At 37.8% G+C, this 18,501-nt stretch overlaps 2 protein-coding genes across 6 annotated transcripts; one reads left to right on the top strand and one right to left on the bottom strand.

The window, feature by feature from the left end:
- Positions 1-1,718: 1,718 nt before the first annotated feature.
- On the top strand, positions 1,719-3,615 carry pop7 (POP7 homolog, ribonuclease P/MRP subunit). 2 transcript variants are annotated; one of them, XM_026936940.3, is made up of 2 exons: positions 1,719-1,878; positions 2,583-3,615. In XM_026936940.3, the coding sequence occupies exon 2, from the start codon at positions 2,606-2,608 to the stop codon at positions 3,059-3,061; it is 456 nt and encodes a 151-aa protein (XP_026792741.1). In that variant the 5' UTR covers positions 1,719-1,878; positions 2,583-2,605; the 3' UTR covers positions 3,062-3,615. The 2 variants fall into 2 exon arrangements, with proteins under 2 accessions (XP_026792741.1, XP_034159298.1); XM_034303407.2 differs by lacking the exon at positions 1,719-1,878 and adding an exon at positions 1,890-1,972.
- Positions 3,616-4,747: 1,132 nt separating this feature from the next.
- On the bottom strand, positions 4,748-18,391 carry epoa (erythropoietin a). Of its 4 annotated transcripts, none has more exons than XM_026936009.3 (5): positions 18,283-18,391; positions 7,556-7,686; positions 6,960-7,043; positions 6,681-6,845; positions 4,748-6,107 (listed from the first exon to the last, which is right to left on the bottom strand). In XM_026936009.3, the coding sequence occupies exons 1-5, from the start codon at positions 18,332-18,334 to the stop codon at positions 5,961-5,963; spliced, it is 579 nt and encodes a 192-aa protein (XP_026791810.1). In that variant the 5' UTR covers positions 18,335-18,391; the 3' UTR covers positions 4,748-5,960. The 4 variants fall into 4 exon arrangements, with proteins under 4 accessions (XP_026791810.1, XP_026791809.1, XP_026791812.1 ...); XM_026936008.3 differs by having other exon boundaries at positions 4,750-6,107; positions 6,960-7,046; positions 18,283-18,383; XM_026936011.3 differs by lacking the exon at positions 18,283-18,391 and adding an exon at positions 11,004-11,466 and having other exon boundaries at positions 4,751-6,107; positions 6,960-7,046.
- Between the last annotated feature and the right edge of the window lie 110 nt (positions 18,392-18,501).

The following is an 18,501-nucleotide window of genomic DNA, read 5'->3' as shown; positions in this document are numbered from 1 at the left end:
AGGTTTAAGGTATTTGGATTTGGCAGTTCAGAAACTGCAATTGAGGCCAAGAAACTTGTGTGACTTACTGGGTCAGTAAACCTCAGAAGGTACAAAGTGCCACTGCCGATGCCACAGATAAGGAGGTACAACAAAGGACTCGCTTGAATACTGAAGCTCTTAGATACTTGGAGTGTAATGATCACGCAGTTTAAATCAATGCATCAATTTAAAAGGCAATTCAACTCAATGATTATAAATCAATTATTATAAATTATAATGGATTATTTATTTGATTATTATCGAAAAAGGACAGACAACTGGTGTGTAAAAAATAATTCATATTTTTTAACTGTTGTGTTAGCTGATGTCTAGCTCTAACTCTGAGTCTTAAAGTAGTCCTTCTCTATGTCATCATCATTCCTGATTAATGGTAGGCCTACCCCAAATTCTGAAAAAAGTTGGTCACATATGGATCAGAAATTACTAAATCGTATGGTATCGTATTGTAGCAGATTCAATGATGATTGCCCTCATTGCCCTGTGAATCAAAATCATAGCATATTGTAGCAGAATGAATCGTTGTTTTAGAATCAAAATTTGTATCATATCGTTTTGAAGCCTGAGGTTTACGTCCTTCCCAGATACTGTAGATTTGTACGCAACAACTGCTGATGTAATCATAAAGACTTTCCTGTGCTTATTCCAGGACTCATATTCACAATATGCTCAATCTGAACATCCTTTCAACACACTGAGTACTGTTCGATCATATATAGTGTACGGCTGTAGAAGAGTATCACCCAGAAGAGGATGGTTCATGGGAGTTCTTCCTGGTCACCATCACCTCTGGCTTTCCTAGCTCTGGCTTTCCTCTGGCTTTCCTAGGGATCCAAATCTACATCTGTAAAGCTGCTTTGTGACAATGTCTATTGTTATCTGTGCTATACAAATAAAACTGATTTGAACTGAAATGACCTTGAGTACTGGAGAACACATTCTGAAGTATTCCGTCATCTTTATACTCTGGCCTCTAGGACAAGCTGTGGTTTCTGGGCCACATCAGCATGTTTTCTCTGACGCAGAAAAAAAAGGTTTCTGTATCTAATGTCATCTATGATTACAAATGATCACATTACAGAATGTCAGCTGCAGAAAGTAATAAGTAAGCAATAAAGCCTGAAAAACAAAGTAGCCTAGGATACATTTTTCAATTTAAAGTACTTTATTGGCATGATTGTTTACATAAATTATTGCCAAAGCATCAGTATAGAAAAGAAAGGAGAATTAAATAATAATAATAATAATAATAATAATAATAATAATAATAATAATGAAATAAAATGACAAAATACAAGGTGCCAATCTCGACACCTTAGGTGTATAAGTTTTAATTTAAGGTTCTTTTGGACTTAAGATGTATCTGCTTTGACCTTATTATTAAATTATGGCTCATCTAAAGATCACAAAATTGTCAGATAGAACTTTAATCCAAAGTCTTAAAATATAAGCATATCCTTGCGTCTTATCAAGTTTTATTAGATGCATAAACGTAAAGAAAATCAATAGGTAAAGTGTACGAATGTTTACTTTCCAGCAGGTGGCAGAATAGAGCTGGGTGTCTAGTGCTTCAATGCTTCAAATTTTTTTTTTTTCTTTTTCTTTTCTTTTCTTTTTTTTTTGCTTCAAATGTGTCACTAAGTCAAAAGCTTCTTTCTGCTCATCTCTACCACATACAGCGTACAGACATTTGTATATAAAAAATATTGACCTCACTGGTGGGGTAATGTTTGGCATACTATTTACTATCTCTTTATCGTGAGTTCTTCCGGTGTAATCACTAGCACTTCCGGGATTTTCCGCAGTGTGGCGCGCTGACGAGCTCCACCAGCAAAACAGGTATCTTTGTTAAACTAGCACGCTTTTATCTCTGTGAAAAATGGTTAATGTAGTGATACGACCATAAATCATCTATAAAGCGTCATACTAAGATGTAATTCGTAAATGAGAAAGCTCTCTGTGCTGTTTTTGATTATGGTGATTGTTAGCAGTAGCTAACGGTTGGCTTTTAAAGGTGCAATAGTCGATTGATTTGAATTCTTTACTTGGACAGATAATCTGGAAGATATGCAGAACGTGATTAAAAACAATGGATTAAGCCGTGGAATTAGCAACAGTTTATTAAGTCTCTAAGAAAACCCGGGCCGGAAGGCTTGTTTGTGTTGTTAGTCAGTTTAATGACACTCTACGGGTCACTTAAGATCAGGGGTGTATAGTTTTATCCGGAAAGGGTAGGTGTGGGTGCAGGTTTTCATTCCAACCAAGCAGAAGCCACACCTGAGTCTACTGAAAGCCAAGCCCAACTTATTAAACAGGTGGAATCAGGTGTGGCTCCTGCTTGATTGGAATGAAAACCTGCAGCCACACTGGCCAGGAAGAGACTAATCTTACCTAATGCACCTTTAAAACATAAATGTATTTGTAGTGTCTACAAAATAAAAATATGAAGTTGAACTGAATTTGTTTTGTGTGCCTGAATGGCCTACCTGAATTCACCTGTCATTCCTTCAGTTTTTCCATGTGTCTGTCTTTTTTATTTTTAGCTTTAATCCTTAGAAGCTGTGCGATGGCAGAGCCTCGAAGTCAGGTCTCGGCGTCCGTGTCCCAGAAGTCCCTGGGATTTTCGGCCTCGGAGGGGCCAGCAGCAGAGATGGACCCAGTGGAATACACCCTCCGCAAGCGGCTGCCCAGGAAGCTACCAAAGCGGCGCAATGACGTCTATATCAACATGAAGACTGACTTCAAGGCCCAGCTGGCCAGGTGTCAGAAGCTGCTGGATGGTGGTGCAGGTCACAGGGAGATCTGCATTCATGGCCTTGGACTTGCTATCAATCGAGCCATTAACATTGCTCTACAGTTGCAGGCATTCAGTCAGGGGGCACTTCAGCTCGCTGCCAACACCTCCACTGTAGAGCTCATAGATGATCTGGAACCTGAGGATCCAGATGAAGCTGGGGAGCCCCTAACACGCACGCGCAACAACTCTGCCATCCACATCAAAGTGTTCTACCCCAGTGCTTAAAGACAGATCCCAATATGAGGTTTAAGAAGTGAGAATATTGACGATTTCCATATTGAAAATACATGAGAAAAGGACAAGCCAGTGTCTGCTTTTAGTTGTAGAAGGCTGTAAGCTTTCTTCTTTGCTAATACACTGAACATACAACCTGTTACAATGAACTACAAACATTGCTGAAGAGACGCCAATCGGAGACATTCAGTAGATGAAACTGCATAAAGTAAAATGATATTTCTGTCTTAACTGGAATTTAGAAAGGCCTTGTGTGAATTTAGCTGAGCAGCACTGTCCAAACCTACCAGTTCACTGACAGTAGATGGGATGAAATGTAAGCTACAGGGAGAAGAACTGTGACCTGTGTCTGCGAATCCATAGTTCTCATACAACCATGAGGTTAAACATTTTGTGCTGGTGTGTTGTTTTGGAGTGAAAAATATTATTTAATGTGTCTATGCATGTCAGATTTCCTGAAGGACAAATTGTTTTATTTTATTTTTGAACATATTTGTTGTATAGTTGTGTAAATAAAGCACTGTACTTGTACAATTTCCTCCTCATCCATGGCTCTGTTCAAGTCTCTTACTGAGTAATGTTATTTTGACAGGACTTGTGGAGGGGTGGGGTGGGGGAATTGCTGTCAACTTAGCACATCTATTATTACTTCATGCAATGTGAAGCCGAACGAGATTACGCATAGATATAATTATTTCTTAAAATAAAGAAGCTTTATACTAACCAGGTATCAAACTGGTGTTAGCTCTCCATTGGCAGAGTTATGAACTTTTCATTTAGAGTTATGAAAAGTTCTTTTTAATGTTGGCCCAGCATTTGCATAATGTTGTACAAGGAGGACCAAGACAGTCACCAAAAATAGCTCATTACTCTTACTGATCTGCATGGAGATATTAGTTAACTTACCACTATTTTATGAAGCCATGCCAACATTTTATGTTGCCATGTCAATTACACTACTTTATTTAGCCATTTAGTCAAATAGCTTCTAGGGCTTTATTAATACTGAATTGGTTTTCTATTTTTTTCCCCTTCTTTTTTTAATAAATGTTTGTACTCTTTGTAAAGTGCTATAAAGCAATTATGGTATATGTTATATGGTAATATGCAGCATTTTATATTGCAAAGATATATGGCAATACACATTTAAATATCGTATTGTTAAATTGGATATAAGTAAGTAAAAATATAATAAATTGTGTTGCAGAATATGTAATATACAGACCTTATATGTTACAAGATAGATGGAGGATTGATTGATTAATTTATTGTATATTCACCCATATTATTTAAATCTTGAGATACTTGTGAAAGAATTTTTGACTTAAAAATGCAAATTATGATTACAATGTTTGAGCTACTGTAATACTATATAGATAACATTTTTAACCATAAAGTGTATTTGTGACTTCTTGATTTTTAATATAATTTTTTTTTTGGTCAAACAGCAGCTTATAGGATTAAACTAATTAGGTATAGGAAAAAAGTTTAACCTGACATATTAAGAAAATTTGAAAGACTTTTTTTTTTTTTTTTTTTTTTTTAGCATTTTCATTCATCTAATTCGAAAGTCTGATAGATGGTGTCTTGTGCTTTCACAGAGTTTAGTCGTGTGGTCTTCACATTGTGTCCACACAGGCTTCATGGGAGCAGGAAATGCATTAAGATGCATAAAAAAGACAATCAAGCAAGCTACATATTGTTTCCTTGATTTCCTTCAACTACTTCTCAGAATAATATTTTGCATTTTATTAACCAAATAGGACAAGTGGTAAAAGAAGCCAACAACAGTAACAAACAGGAAAGTAGTATTACAAACTTCCTTCTTTACATTCACACACTGATTCACAAACGTCAAAAACGAACCCCATAGCGAAAACATTGTTAAAAAGAAGACAGAGACGACAAACAAGAATGACCAACAGAGCCTGGAACACAAAGAGAAACAGTAGACAAATGTCAACTACCCAAAAGTTTCCCAGGCCATTACACCAGACTGTGAACAGAGCAGGAGTCAGGCAGGATGTTCTTCATGCAAACCAATCAATATTTTTTCCTGGCAGTGACGCAATATTTTTCCTGGCCGTTCTCTGTGCGGTGCTGTGCACGTGAATCCAGTGCAGACGCTTATAATCAACACATAGTCTCATCAGCCCTCACATAACCCCCCCAGTTTCCCCCCAAAAGCGTAACTATTTGGTCTCTCTTCCTATCACCAGAAGTGACCTGTAAACAGTCTGTCCACTGATATCCCCATCTCTCTCACACACACATTCCCCATAAACTCATATTCACTCACTCTCGTACAAACACATTCTCCAAACCACTTATTTTCACTCACTCACTCACTCACTCACTCACACACACACAATCTATATAAAATCAGTGCATTACTGAGAATGATAAATATGACTTAAAAGCAGCAAGTCAATCTTTAGAGGTGTTAAAGGCTAAGACAGAAAGCAGGCGGCTTCATACTCAAAATTTATAGCATGACCCATAATCCAGGTTGTAGAAATCTATATAAATATTAAGCATCATAAAATCAACACAAATACATTGTAAAAAAATTATTAAAAGTGGTATCTGATTAGGGTTGATGCAGGTGCATCTGCAGTATAACAAATGTCAGTCAAATGGGGAGAAAGGAGTGACAGGCTGCATCACATACAGAAAAGTGTGCAGCGTTGGTCGGGGCAGCGGTGAAGAGAACTACATCCTAAAGCCATCTAGTGTTCTTGAAGATAAATATTTTGTTCCAATCTTCATTGATGGTTAGAAAGTGCTCCATGCAGGTAAGCACGATGGCCTTGACAGTTTAGTACTAATGTCCTGCCTTCTATTATGGTCTGCTCCAATCAGTTGGGTTCCTGTCCTGTCCATGCTCCAATCATCTGACATGTTGCTGGCAGACAGGTGCATTGGCGAGCAAAAGGCGCACTTTCCCACGCAGGAAGTTGATGTGGACCTGGAAGAGCTCTGAGGCTGAAGACACTCTCCATGTCTCCTCTGTCCCACCAACTGTAGGCACATAGTCCTGTGAGACAGAGAGAGAGAGAGGGCAAGAGGAAATCAGTCTAACTGATCAAATTAAATGTCCTCTAGTATCTTAATGAGTAAATGTGATCATATGGTCATGCACTTATTCAAATAAAATCACTGTACTGGAAATTTCCTCAAATCTAATTGCAGATGTGATCTACTTTGGCATGACACATAGAAGAAGGTTATGTTTAGCTGATGTTTGTTTTAGTGGATGAATGACTACAGAGCTGGGCTGTCTCCCAGCATTCTCTGAATACACTGATATGATCTGGCTTTTCCAGGAATTCAGTGAATCTGTGTGTCTTCCACAAACATACGTATCAGTATCTCAAAGTCATTGATATGGTGGGATCCAGCTCTCTCCCACACATATATGCACGCACACAAACCTTTTCAGCCTCTGTCTCTCTCTGGATTAACTCTTATTAGAAGAGTTATTAGCACTCTGCCCTCTTCCACGTATCAGCATGCACAGAAACATAACTGCGGTTGTGTTCAGTCACCGTTCTATGAACTGAATGCACTATATGACCCCTGACTCATCTCTCATGACTACAGGACTCACCTGTATACTGAGGCTGCGCAACACCTGCTTGAGGCTGGCGATATTTCTGACGCTGGCGTCTATGTGAGAGTGAAGTGCAGAGTTGGTGATGGATGCACCAACTGAGCTGATGGCCATGTTTAACAGCCATAGTCCTGTCTGGACTTCTTGAGCCTGCTCCTCTGTCTGGAAGAACAAATTTTCACTTACTTCTAAGACTAATTCTGAGTATATGACTGGAAAATAAAACAAATGGATTTTGTTGTCTGCAAACCAGATAAGGACAAGAAGACTACTCACATTTTTCTTTTCCCACACATCGAAATCCACTCTGGTCAGAGGAACTGTGAGAGGTACAGCAATACTGCATTCCTCTTTACAAAACTTCTAGGATATCAAGATAAGGTGATAATGTTAGCAAAGAAAGTCCACCTACCATCTATGATACTAGTTTATACTATGAAGGACTAATATCCAAAATAACCTTTTTCTTTAGTGTAATTTGCTTAACTTTTGTGGTATTGACATATATTTACATATTATTTAACCATTTTATCAGATAAGGTCACTTTGTAAAAACACATTTACTGACTGTAGTACATCTGTTGTTATGCACAATTTGTCAGGCCCCTGTCCCCCATCAATTTGTTGAAAGTAACCACCACTGGATCACCACTGGCCAGATATTATTTGGATAGTGACATTGCAGTGACACTGTCATGATAGTGTGTGTTTCACTGGTAAACCGATTGGTGCTGCATGCTGCACCTCATTACCCCCTAACATTTCCCCTTAATTTAATAAACCCTGATAACAGGTTAGGCAGTGATCTTATTTATTACTGGTAGCCTACACGACCACTTCAAACAAATTAGTGGGAAGTGTATGTGTCTTACCATAGCAGCCTCAGCATCCCGCGCCTCCTTAATGAAGTGGTTGAGAACACGCAGATCACAGATGGGCCGCAAAGGGGAGGGCAGGCCAGGCCGAATCCACTCCAGTACGATCAGCAGCAAGGCAAAGAGTCCTGCAGCACACAAAGCACTGCACTTAGACTAAAATGCTGAAAACTAAAGGTTGAGACAATTACCTGGGTCTGGAAAAATGTGCTACTGATATTCAGATATCGAAAGGAAGAAAGAATCACAAATACTATTTACATTTACATTTAGTCATTTAGCAGATGTTCTTATCCAGACTACCACCCACATAATAACTGGTCAGTAGTGGTCCTATGGTGGACTAAAAGCACAGTAATGCTAAGCACAGATAGAATAGATCAAATGTTAATTTAGACTGAATCAAACTAACCACAAGAGGGAGTGATGATGCAGCATACAATTGCAGACTACAATTAAGAGAAAGACACACTTTTCAGCAAGATTTTAAAATGTTCAAATTTCCATACAACAAAATGGAAAATAGACTAATATTACTCAATTCTAAAAACACTGTCTATAATATTCCGTAAAAATCAGTTTCATATTTATGCCAAGTCTAAAAAATGTTGATGTATCAATATACAACATTTAGTGATTCTTAATTGTTTCCAAAACTAAGTCTGTCTCTACATGACTTTACAGTTTCTTCAACCAGCAAACACCCATAGGCTTAAATTTGTGTTATTTGCCCAGGTATGACCTGAAGTATTCAGTGTAAACTTAAATTAATGAGGCTCATGGAAAAAGAGCATTAAATCCCACCAGCAATCCACTATATACAAAGGCTTGGAGCACCTTTTATCATAAAAGGTTTCTATTCCTAAGGATTGTCTGGTCTTGTCAGTCTGGTCAACTCCTGTAAGGAAACTTATGTAATCAAAAAACTAAATTATTATTATAATCAGATTGTAATATAATCTGAATAGTTAGTTAATATTTATGAATCACAAAAACCAAGACTAATCTTCAGGAGCTGAATTTTCTACATCCAAAAAGTCACTAGTGAAATGTGCTGCCTTGTCAGCCAATACATGATCATGTGAGAATGTAAAATTTGTAGTGGCTAAACCAATCTTCAGGAGTCTTCTCCTTTCATTATCAAGCTATGCTGCACCTCTGTCATTGAACACAAGCTTTCAGCCGAGTCACAGGAACATTTGTTCCATGCGGTAGCATTCTGAATGTGCTCTTTCAGCAGTAACTGGATGATGACGCACTTAACATCACAAGCATTACTGATCAGAAGATGTGCTGGCTAGATGCACTTAGTGTGCTCTGTTGACACAAGGGTTCATCTGGGTTCATCAGCAACAAAGCCAGAGAGTACAATATACTGGTATTTCTTTCCCCCAAAAATAAATGATATTATTAGACTGATATTATATATGATTGACATTGATATTAAATATGAAGATCTGTGTGAAGTGAAGGATTTAACCTGGTCTTTATGTTATTAAATGAATATCAGATTTTAGCAGAACAAAAATGATATCAAGATTTATGATAAAATCTGAAACTAAGTCAAAACCTATTCAAAACTATTATAAATAGAAATAAGCAGCGCTTCAGTCATGACTGAGAAATTGTATTACTGTTTCCTAACCACTTCACTGCAAATGCAAACTATACATGTTGTAATTCCCCTACACAAGGTTACTTTATCTCTGCTCTAAGGTCACAATGCATAAAAAGGTTCTTATATAGTTATAAACTACTCACATTGTTTATCGAATGATATATTTGTTGGCCTTGCCCACCATTATCAATTGAAGCCTAATAAATGCGAAGTGCCCTAGCAAGACCTTTAGATCACCAGGCTTACGACTTGTCAGTAATCCAGACCTCACACATCCTTGGCAAAAACTTCACACTATGCTGACATTCACTGTTGGCACAGTCTCTGTTACCTTTAACATTGGCTACAGTCCTAAATTCGAGCCCTTGCAGACACTTGGCCCATGGTTATTTGGTCCCATGACTTAACAGTGAAGATATGATGATTGCTTCTCTTATTATTCTTTCTGCTCAGTCAGTGACAGAGAATTGTATGAGTGAGCAAGAAATGGCATGGAGGATAACCCCCTGTTCAATAGGTTCCCCTTTAAAGATATATTCCTTAAAAAAACAAAACACAACAAACCAAAAAAACCCAACAACGATCTTTTAAAATCTTAGTTTTAGGCCAATTATGTTACCTACAAACAATTTGTTAAAGAGACTGTTAATGGAAAAAGCCATGCACCTGACCCGGTTCCTGCACAATCACTGTTCAACTCACTATGCAGAATTTTAAATGATTCAGCAATCTACTCAACGGCCACCAGTAGTAAATCATAAATCATGCTTAAAAACTGTTAAGTCATGCTTGTGAATTTCAGACTGTGAAACCAGGTTCTGCTGTGCTTTGGATCTACAATAACCTTTTACAACCTTTTGGATTTGAATAGAAAGACAACTTTCTAAATCAAGTGTTTCATAAAAACAGAAATATTACTACTCTAAAAGTACTAATACTATTGCAACAGTATTCCAAATGACAATTATTCAAAGGGCAGTGACTAATTCATACACCTTAGGAGAAATTAGAATAGAAAAGATATACAATCAGTTCATAGGCTAATAATGCTGTGAATCATTAAGTTGATCATATCATGAATGAATGAATGAATGAATGAATGAATGAACGAAGGGTTATTTGACATGGAAAAGGAAGAAGCTACAAGTGGTCTACACATACTCATTTCTGTGGATACAAATTCTCAGATAATATTAGTTGCAAACAACAAAGAGAACTGCTTAAGCTTTAACTTTCCTAAAACCAAATAAAGTGGACAGTGTGAATTACTTATGTTTAAGGGATTAATGAAAGATAAAAACGATTGTCCTTCTAGAAAATGAGCCATAAAGATTAACTTCTAAGGGTCCAGACAAGATTAAATATCATAATATCGATATCACCTTCACTACTGAGAGATCACCAGAAGTCAAAATCGAACTGAGACAAGATCTCTAAGGAGCAACTGCAATCTTACCTGTGCAGTAAACCATTCGCGAAGCACCCCAGCATTTTTCAAACACATGATGAAAAACAAATCAAGTCTTCAAATGATAAACAGCTAACGTTAACTGCTTGGGGAAAAGACATGTGTCCCCAAAGCTTCAAGCTCTGTGACAGATAGGCAGAGAGAGAGAGAGAGAGCCAGAGAGTGAGAGTGTGAGAGAGATAGAGAGAGTGTGTGTGTGTGGAGAGCCTGCAGAAGTGCTGATCTGATCTGCTGCCTGTCTGCCTCTACATCACTCTACAGGCAGCCAGCAGGCTGACCTTCACCTCCAGCTACTGATAAAGACACTCACAGGTCAGGCGGCCATGCAAAAAAGCACACAGGTGGTTTGATTTACTCACTGGGCATCTCCATCTAAGAATTTGCATAATCTCTTGCAGGATCCTCGTCGCATTGGCCGCAGTCCCGTCTATTGCCCATTAATTGCAAGTGAAGCGCTTTAACAGAACTGTCATTGAGTTCGCACTTATCCTGGGGCATCCGTTTGACTTTTTTCTAGCTTTGACTGTGCAATTGGTTGGAAAGGGTTTCTGAACTAGCCTACTTCCTGTTTGGAAAGACTGTTTTTCTTTCATTGTTGTCACACAGCATGTATTTTTACGCAACAGTCCAATGAGGTAGCCTAAATAACCCTAAAAATGTTTCCTCTCTGACCAATTCATCCTCTGATTATGTATTTTCATCTTGGCTGACTTCCATATGAAGGGTGACATTGCAAACAAATAGGCCTAATAGCAATAATCAAGCATATATCTCTCACAATATTGTCAACGCTTAAACCCCACAGATCGGATGAGACGGATAAACTACGCTGATGGATGCCGGCAGAGTTCCTCACTACTTCTGTTAGTCGGACTATGGCTCAGAGAGCCATTTAACACGTGGAGGAGGGGGTGGAAGAGACAGATCTGCTCAGTGTGCGCATAATGAGCAGTAAAGAGAGGGCTAGTGTCAGGAAAAAGAAAGGTCTAATACAAATCCTAGGAGAAGAAATGTCTTGAGAATAAGTCACAGAAAATAGATATAGCATAATAAGCAGAGAACAGAGAACGAAACAAATGCTTAGACAAATTTGAATACAACCTGGTCATATTATAATAAAAAAAAATAGATTCATGAGTCAGGAGAAAAAGACTTTGTAATATGATGTCCCTGAGCTGCTGAGTCACCCTGACAATCCTGCAATACAGCCTAGTAATTTAGTCAGTGTAGGGTCTTTGTCAGTGTAGGGTCAGAATTTGTACAGGTAATACACCAGTTCAGATATAACAAATGTCATCACGTCCAAATCTCTGACACAAAAGAAGTCAGACTGGCAGGAGCTGGGAGCCAATCAAAGAGAGAGTGTAAACAAATGGAAGTGAGAGAGTGAAATCCAATTAGAGTGAGTCCAATATCATACCATAAAAGAAAAAATGTTTTAGGTTTTTCTTACTGGACAAGTAAGGCATCTATTTATTCTCTAATTTGATAGTAAACTGGAAGCAGCTTCCCATGACTATAGATTTTGATCAGGAAGGATAACATTAATAATGACATACCTCAAACAAAATTAGGTCAAGAGGCTATCATACTTGACTTATGCTACAGGGTACTATGTAGTGAATTTTTAAATTAACCCTGTAATAGACAGCTGAGAGTCAACAACATACAGTCATCCAGCATACAGTCTAGCAGTTTGTTTTTTGTGTGGTTGTTCAACTGTATTTCATACAGCAGGTGAGGTTCCAACTACAATTCATTTAAGTATTATTATTTGCCATAAAGCCAGATCTTGGTGGCCTAGGAGTATTTTTAAACTAGCCCAATCTGGCAACCTCAATAACTATTCTGTCCACTGCTCCTCCCCCTGGGAGCGGGCCAGCATGACTCCTGCCCCAATAAGCATTTGTTGCAGTTCCCATTTTGACCACTGGGTCCAATAATAATTCTATGGAAGCAAAATCAGACAGTGTGTGTGGATTTTGGCTAGCGTGCTAACACTATCTGGTTTGTGGCAAACTTTTTTTACAGGCTGGGAAAAAAATGTCTATTAGCCTTGGAGATGCATAGCCTTGGGGAAATCCTCTACATTCAGTCCCTGGCCTGGTGCATGCAGTGCACTGTGATTACAGCAGGGCAACTCTTTCCTCTTCAACCCTCTTTCCTCTTCAATAAACTAGGTGACTAGTTTATTCTGTATGTTATGTGCTATTTATAATGTTATGATCTGGTAGAATGAGCACAAGGCAGTGATCAGACAGTCACAGTAAGAGCTAAGGGGCTGATAGTAGTTAGTGATGTCATTGAGCCTAAAGCATAAAGGCTAACAAGATTTATGAAGTTCTCCCATTAAAGATATGTGAGGCACTCATGGTGTTCTTTGATTGGATGAAGACACATATATAAAAAAGGGAAGAAAATATAGGCAAAAGTAGATATAGGAGACAGCAGCACACAGCCTGAACTAAGATTGAAACTAAGAAATACTGACAGTGTGAGTCACACACAACTATGTATATACATACCCCTTACAGCAACCTTAATGTCAGAGACCGAAATTAAAATGTTTGACTTTTTTCCCTAAATGTTTTTGTAAAAAAAAAAAAAAACATTATTTTCCTGATGGGGACCAGTCAGATGACCAGTCAAAAATTGTCACAGATTACTATCATTATGAGGGCAACATCTTCTCTGGCCAAAACTTGACAGTAGAAATGCAGTAGAAGTAGCGAAGTAGTACAATTATAGAGTACAATAGTGCAAGTGAGATTAACAAAGACTCAGCTCAAACACAGTAAAGATTCCTGAAACTGTAACCTAACAGGAACTTAAAAAGAAGATGACGATGGTATACGCAGCTGATTCAGATGTTGGTTGGGAGAGCAAGCATGACTAATGCAGAAGCACCACCTCATCATATAGCACTAGATATATTGGATAGCAGGAGCACATGTAAACCTTGGCAAAGAGATACAACATTTAGATTCTAGCTTATGGTACTTCTATATTGCATGCGATAGTGCAAGCTGAGACACGGGAACACCTAGGCATAAAAGCTTTACCAAAACTGGTCAGCCAAAAGGTAGCACAGGTGTGAGGGCATGCAGAAACATTATATAAATTGCAGATCATTTAGATTACGAAGATAAGTGCTAAGGTAAATCTGTCACTGGCAGCTAATTTTCCTGACAAAGAATAAGCTTGGTCCATTTTCAGTGTTAGGTGGGCCTAAAATTGTGCACGAGGGGCCAATTAAACTTTCAAGGCAATCAAGGAAGAAACGCTTTACGGAAAAAATATAAGGTCAGTGAGAGTACAAGACACAATGTGGAAGTGCAATGGAGCACTCTTGCTACCTCTTTCGTAAGTTTCCATTTGTAGTTCAACGTCATACAAAATCATAAGATTCCACTTAAATATTATAAAGCATTATATTCCTACATTAGCATTATGTTGGAGGATTGTTCTTAGACTGCCATAAAGCCTCACTGTGGGCTCTCTGTGTATAAATCTCCTAATACCATCCTGGAAATTCCTCCAGAGGAAGAATTTACTTCCTCTTATGTAATGTGTTAGCATGACTCTCTTTGATGCCATAATGCAAAAAGCTTATGGTCTTGCAAAAAGGAATCAATTTCAGTTTTATTCTCATAACGTTTGCATATAAGTACACAAAATTTAAATTAGGTAAATATATAGGATTCAGTTTGATTGCTTATGGAGAAAATATATAATTCAGTATAATCTGAAGTTCTAAAAATGGGTGATAGTATATAATATAAATATTACAAATATTCTTTCTAGTAGCTACAGTGATTTAAAGGCAGTGATGATACTGGGAAATTATCCTGTTTTGATGTTTGCAATTTGCTTTGTTTTTAACTTTCTTTTTTAGACAGGAAGTTGTCTGTAGTCATTCACCTTAGCATGGGTCCCTGTGTGTCCTACTGTGGCTTGTTGTCCTTTTGATCAAACTCCAGTTGGATTATGTCTGAGCCAAACTGAGAGCAGAGAGCGCCACAAGGTACGTGCTGTAAAACATGTGTCTAAGGCTGGGGGGAGGGAAGGGGGATGGGGTGTCCCGGCATGGTGACTCCACAGCTTGCACGCTGTCACTGAAATCACTACAATTAGAAAAGAAAGGGGGCATGTGTGGGAGTAAGACCCAAGGCCACCCCAGCCCTTTCTGATAATAAACAAAGACAGCAAGGAGTCACTGATGCAAAGCCACAGATTGCTTGAGAGAGAATGTGAGGAACGCTTGCCTAGTAAACAGTGTAAGGCTATTCATCCCATCTTGCCTCTTGAATGGGAAAAAAGCCAAATAGACCTCTGTTGTATGTCCACTGGCACGACCAAGACAGGAAATCCATATAAAAGAATGGGGGACAGGGAGATAGGAATCACTATGGTGGCCTGAACAGAAGTTACTGTTTCTAAGTCAGAGATATCCAGAAAGGGTAACTACCAAATTGAAACCTGTTTTTTCACACTTTTGGTATATTATGATACTAATACAAAACTCACTATTAAAGACTCCTTTTTGACTGATAGGGATAAGCTTTGCCAAATGATACATATGCACTTTTAAGAAATACACACGTCACTGCTACCTAAATCAATGAAATACACACGTCACTGCTACCAACTGTAAATCAAACTACACTTTGTAATTTTTTTTTGTTCAGAAGGAAAATAAGTATAAGAGTTGTAATAGTTTTTTACAGTGTTACGGGTGAAAGTTCCAAAAGGTGATAGGTGATTAGACCAAACAGATATTTGAAAGGCCACTCATACAGACAATATATATATATATATATATATATATATATATATATATATATATATATATATATATATATATATATATATATTTTATCTTAATAGACTGAAAACTATATATATACTATATGTGTGTGTGTGTGTGTGTATAAATATAAATACACACACACACACACATTATATACTGACCATTATATACTGTGTGTGTATATATACACACACACACACACACACACACACACACACACACACATATATATTTAGGTATTACTGATATAACCCACATGTTGCATATTACATTGCCATTTTTTCTACATGGAAACACTCATGGAGATATTTTTAGCCTTGCCTGTTGCTCTTGGCAGCAGCAGGGAAATAAATAAATACTGCATTATCTGTGGCTCTAATGAGTGTATCCGCATTTGTATTAAAGGTTAACATCAACACTGTAACAAGGTCAGAGTGAAGTTACTGAGTCAACACTAACAAAGGAAGCACTCCAGTGCTCAGTGTGTTACTAAATATACTCCACATAAATCTAATCACGTGTTGTATAACTCTCTCTATAAATAGTACGAATGGTTTAAACAGAATAGAATGAAACTGATAACTGAACCATTTTTGCAATTATTTTTGTGTTTTACTGCCTTGCGGTTCTCACAACTTGAGATTCATTACTTAAAATCAATAATGCTTATGATGAAATGGACATTGCCACATTTCTAGTGAATATGTTTAGTTTCTATTGTGAAACCCTTTTTCCCACTTGCTCAGTTCCCTGTGCTACTAGGTCACATTTCTTGTGCAAACACAGCACCACACAGGAACACCAGTAGGCACTAGGCACATGAATATGTTTGGAGACTGAAATGTACTTTCCTTTGGCCTGTGAGTAAAATTCAAGAACTCAACAGTAAAGCTCACTCCCTTTTAAGCACATGATCGAAAGCTAGTACTCAAATACTGAGCACAAAAAAAACATAAGCAACACATTCAAAACCCTATACTGAAATCACTTTTATAAGTGCTTCATACCCATTAAATAATCGCAGTGCAACTTCTCTGACACTCAGCAAATTTTACTGATCTGAAAATGTGAAGTCTTACGTATTTCAACTACGGATTGATACACTTTTATTATCTGATATGTAATTAAATTTCAGCATCAAATGCATTGCATGGCGAGAGCACTGATGCCCTTCCTTTAAAAATGAAAATGCAATATAATGCAAAATCCAGTCCACAGAACAAACCTTACTGAGGATCCCACTGACAAAGTAAAACTCTGCATTATTAAAGGAAAACTCCACCCTGAAGGATATACTAATCTTTATAATTAACATATGATCTTCGTTGGCATCCAAGATTTATTTTATAATGAAATTCTGAAATTCTTCACTTTTTTCCATCAACATGGTCTTTTTCACTTTCAGGAGTTTCCAACATTACCCACAATGCCTTTCAACTACCCATTGATAGGGGTGCCAGTGTAATCAGCATGTGCTTCGTCTCTGCTTAAAGAGACCATTGCAGTGGCGTTTTAGTTCTTTAGCCTCTTTAGGTCTTTCGCCTCCTCATTTGTACTCTCTGCTCAAACAGATAAAGCTTGAAAGCTTCAACATTCATGCTAATACTGCCAAAGCCATTGTGCTAGTCAACTTGCAGATGACTAACTAGCCAAGCCGAGTCTTTGCCAGAATGCATTGCATTGCAACTGCAGTTCATTCTGGAGCTTTGAGTCCAGCATTTGCTTGTCTCCATTACTTCCTTGTTGAAGTTCTCATTAATATGACATTGAAAATCACTGAAATATGGTGAGTGAAAAGAGAGGTTCTCGCTCTTTTGTTTTTAGGAGCTAACACCAAAACCCGACCGTTATTACTTATGTTTGCTGAAATGGTTTGTCCTATTAAACGCCATTGTAACCACTCTAGCATTGTCCCTCTGTGATGTCAGAGCAACACCCCTCCACTAACTTTTCATGGAATAATGAAAACACAGCACAAACCACCAAATTAGCACCAGAATCACTAAACATATATATCAATATATATCAAAATATGCCAATATAAACATATCCAGTGTGTTTCAGGGTGGACCTTTCCTTTAAGCAGTAATTTTATCATGTGAATATAAAGTATATGATTCTATATTTCAATGACAGAATTCTGTTTGCCAGAGTGATGTGTGAGCTGTATGTTGCAAAAAATGCTGAAAAGTCTTTGTGACTTTGACAATTTATTTCTGTTTATGAAACAGTTGCATTGTCTACAGTCTCTTCATCGCTGAAATGTAATTCCTGACCTTACTGCATCAGTTACATTCAGCACTGTGTGCTCAGAAACTATTGCAATGGAATTCACTGGCAAGTGCAGACGAATAATGTCACTAGGTCAGTGGCATACAACTATAATAAGCAAACAGCCCAGAAGGCTGATAGAAGACAGACACAGAGAAGTCGTTATGTAATTTAATGAAAAAATACAGAACTTATCCAATAAAATCGGTGCATCCTCTTTGATCAATGCACAAAACTATGGGCTTAAAGATAACTCATACCCAGGAGTGACAGGCATACTACCACTTTGTTTGGAATCAATGTTTTCAATAATATGAAACATTCTGCGTTGTGGATTAAAGCAAAAGCTTCTGTGAAAAACTCTAAGGCAGGTTTCAAATAATTTGTAGGAGGAATTTTGAACCAAGTTCAGCACTCACCAAAAGTGATTGTAAAAGCTAGATATCATGAATAACTATTTTATAATATGTCCTGTATCCTGTACTTTATCTCGTCTTAAAAAGCAGCAATCAAAATATGTGCAACAATAATGCATTAAACAACCCTTCAGTACTCACCAGCAGATCTCTTTACAGTGTTGGACCTCTCCTTGTGTCCAGTTACATCCATAGCTACACACCTTTGGATGATTTAAGCCATTTGGGTATTGCAGGCAGCTCCATTCTGTTTGCAGTGCTTTACCACATCAAGCTCAGTCCAAGTTGTGCTTTTTTCCCTCCCTCCCTCTCCACCATCTAAAGTCAGTAGGCTAAAATTCTGGAGCAGAAGTATCATAG

The sequence above is a fragment of the Pangasianodon hypophthalmus genome, chromosome 4, assembly GCF_027358585.1.
Source record: "Pangasianodon hypophthalmus isolate fPanHyp1 chromosome 4, fPanHyp1.pri, whole genome shotgun sequence".
Taxonomy (NCBI): domain Eukaryota; kingdom Metazoa; phylum Chordata; class Actinopteri; order Siluriformes; family Pangasiidae; genus Pangasianodon; species Pangasianodon hypophthalmus.
This window is presented reverse-complemented; position numbering and strand designations above follow the sequence as displayed.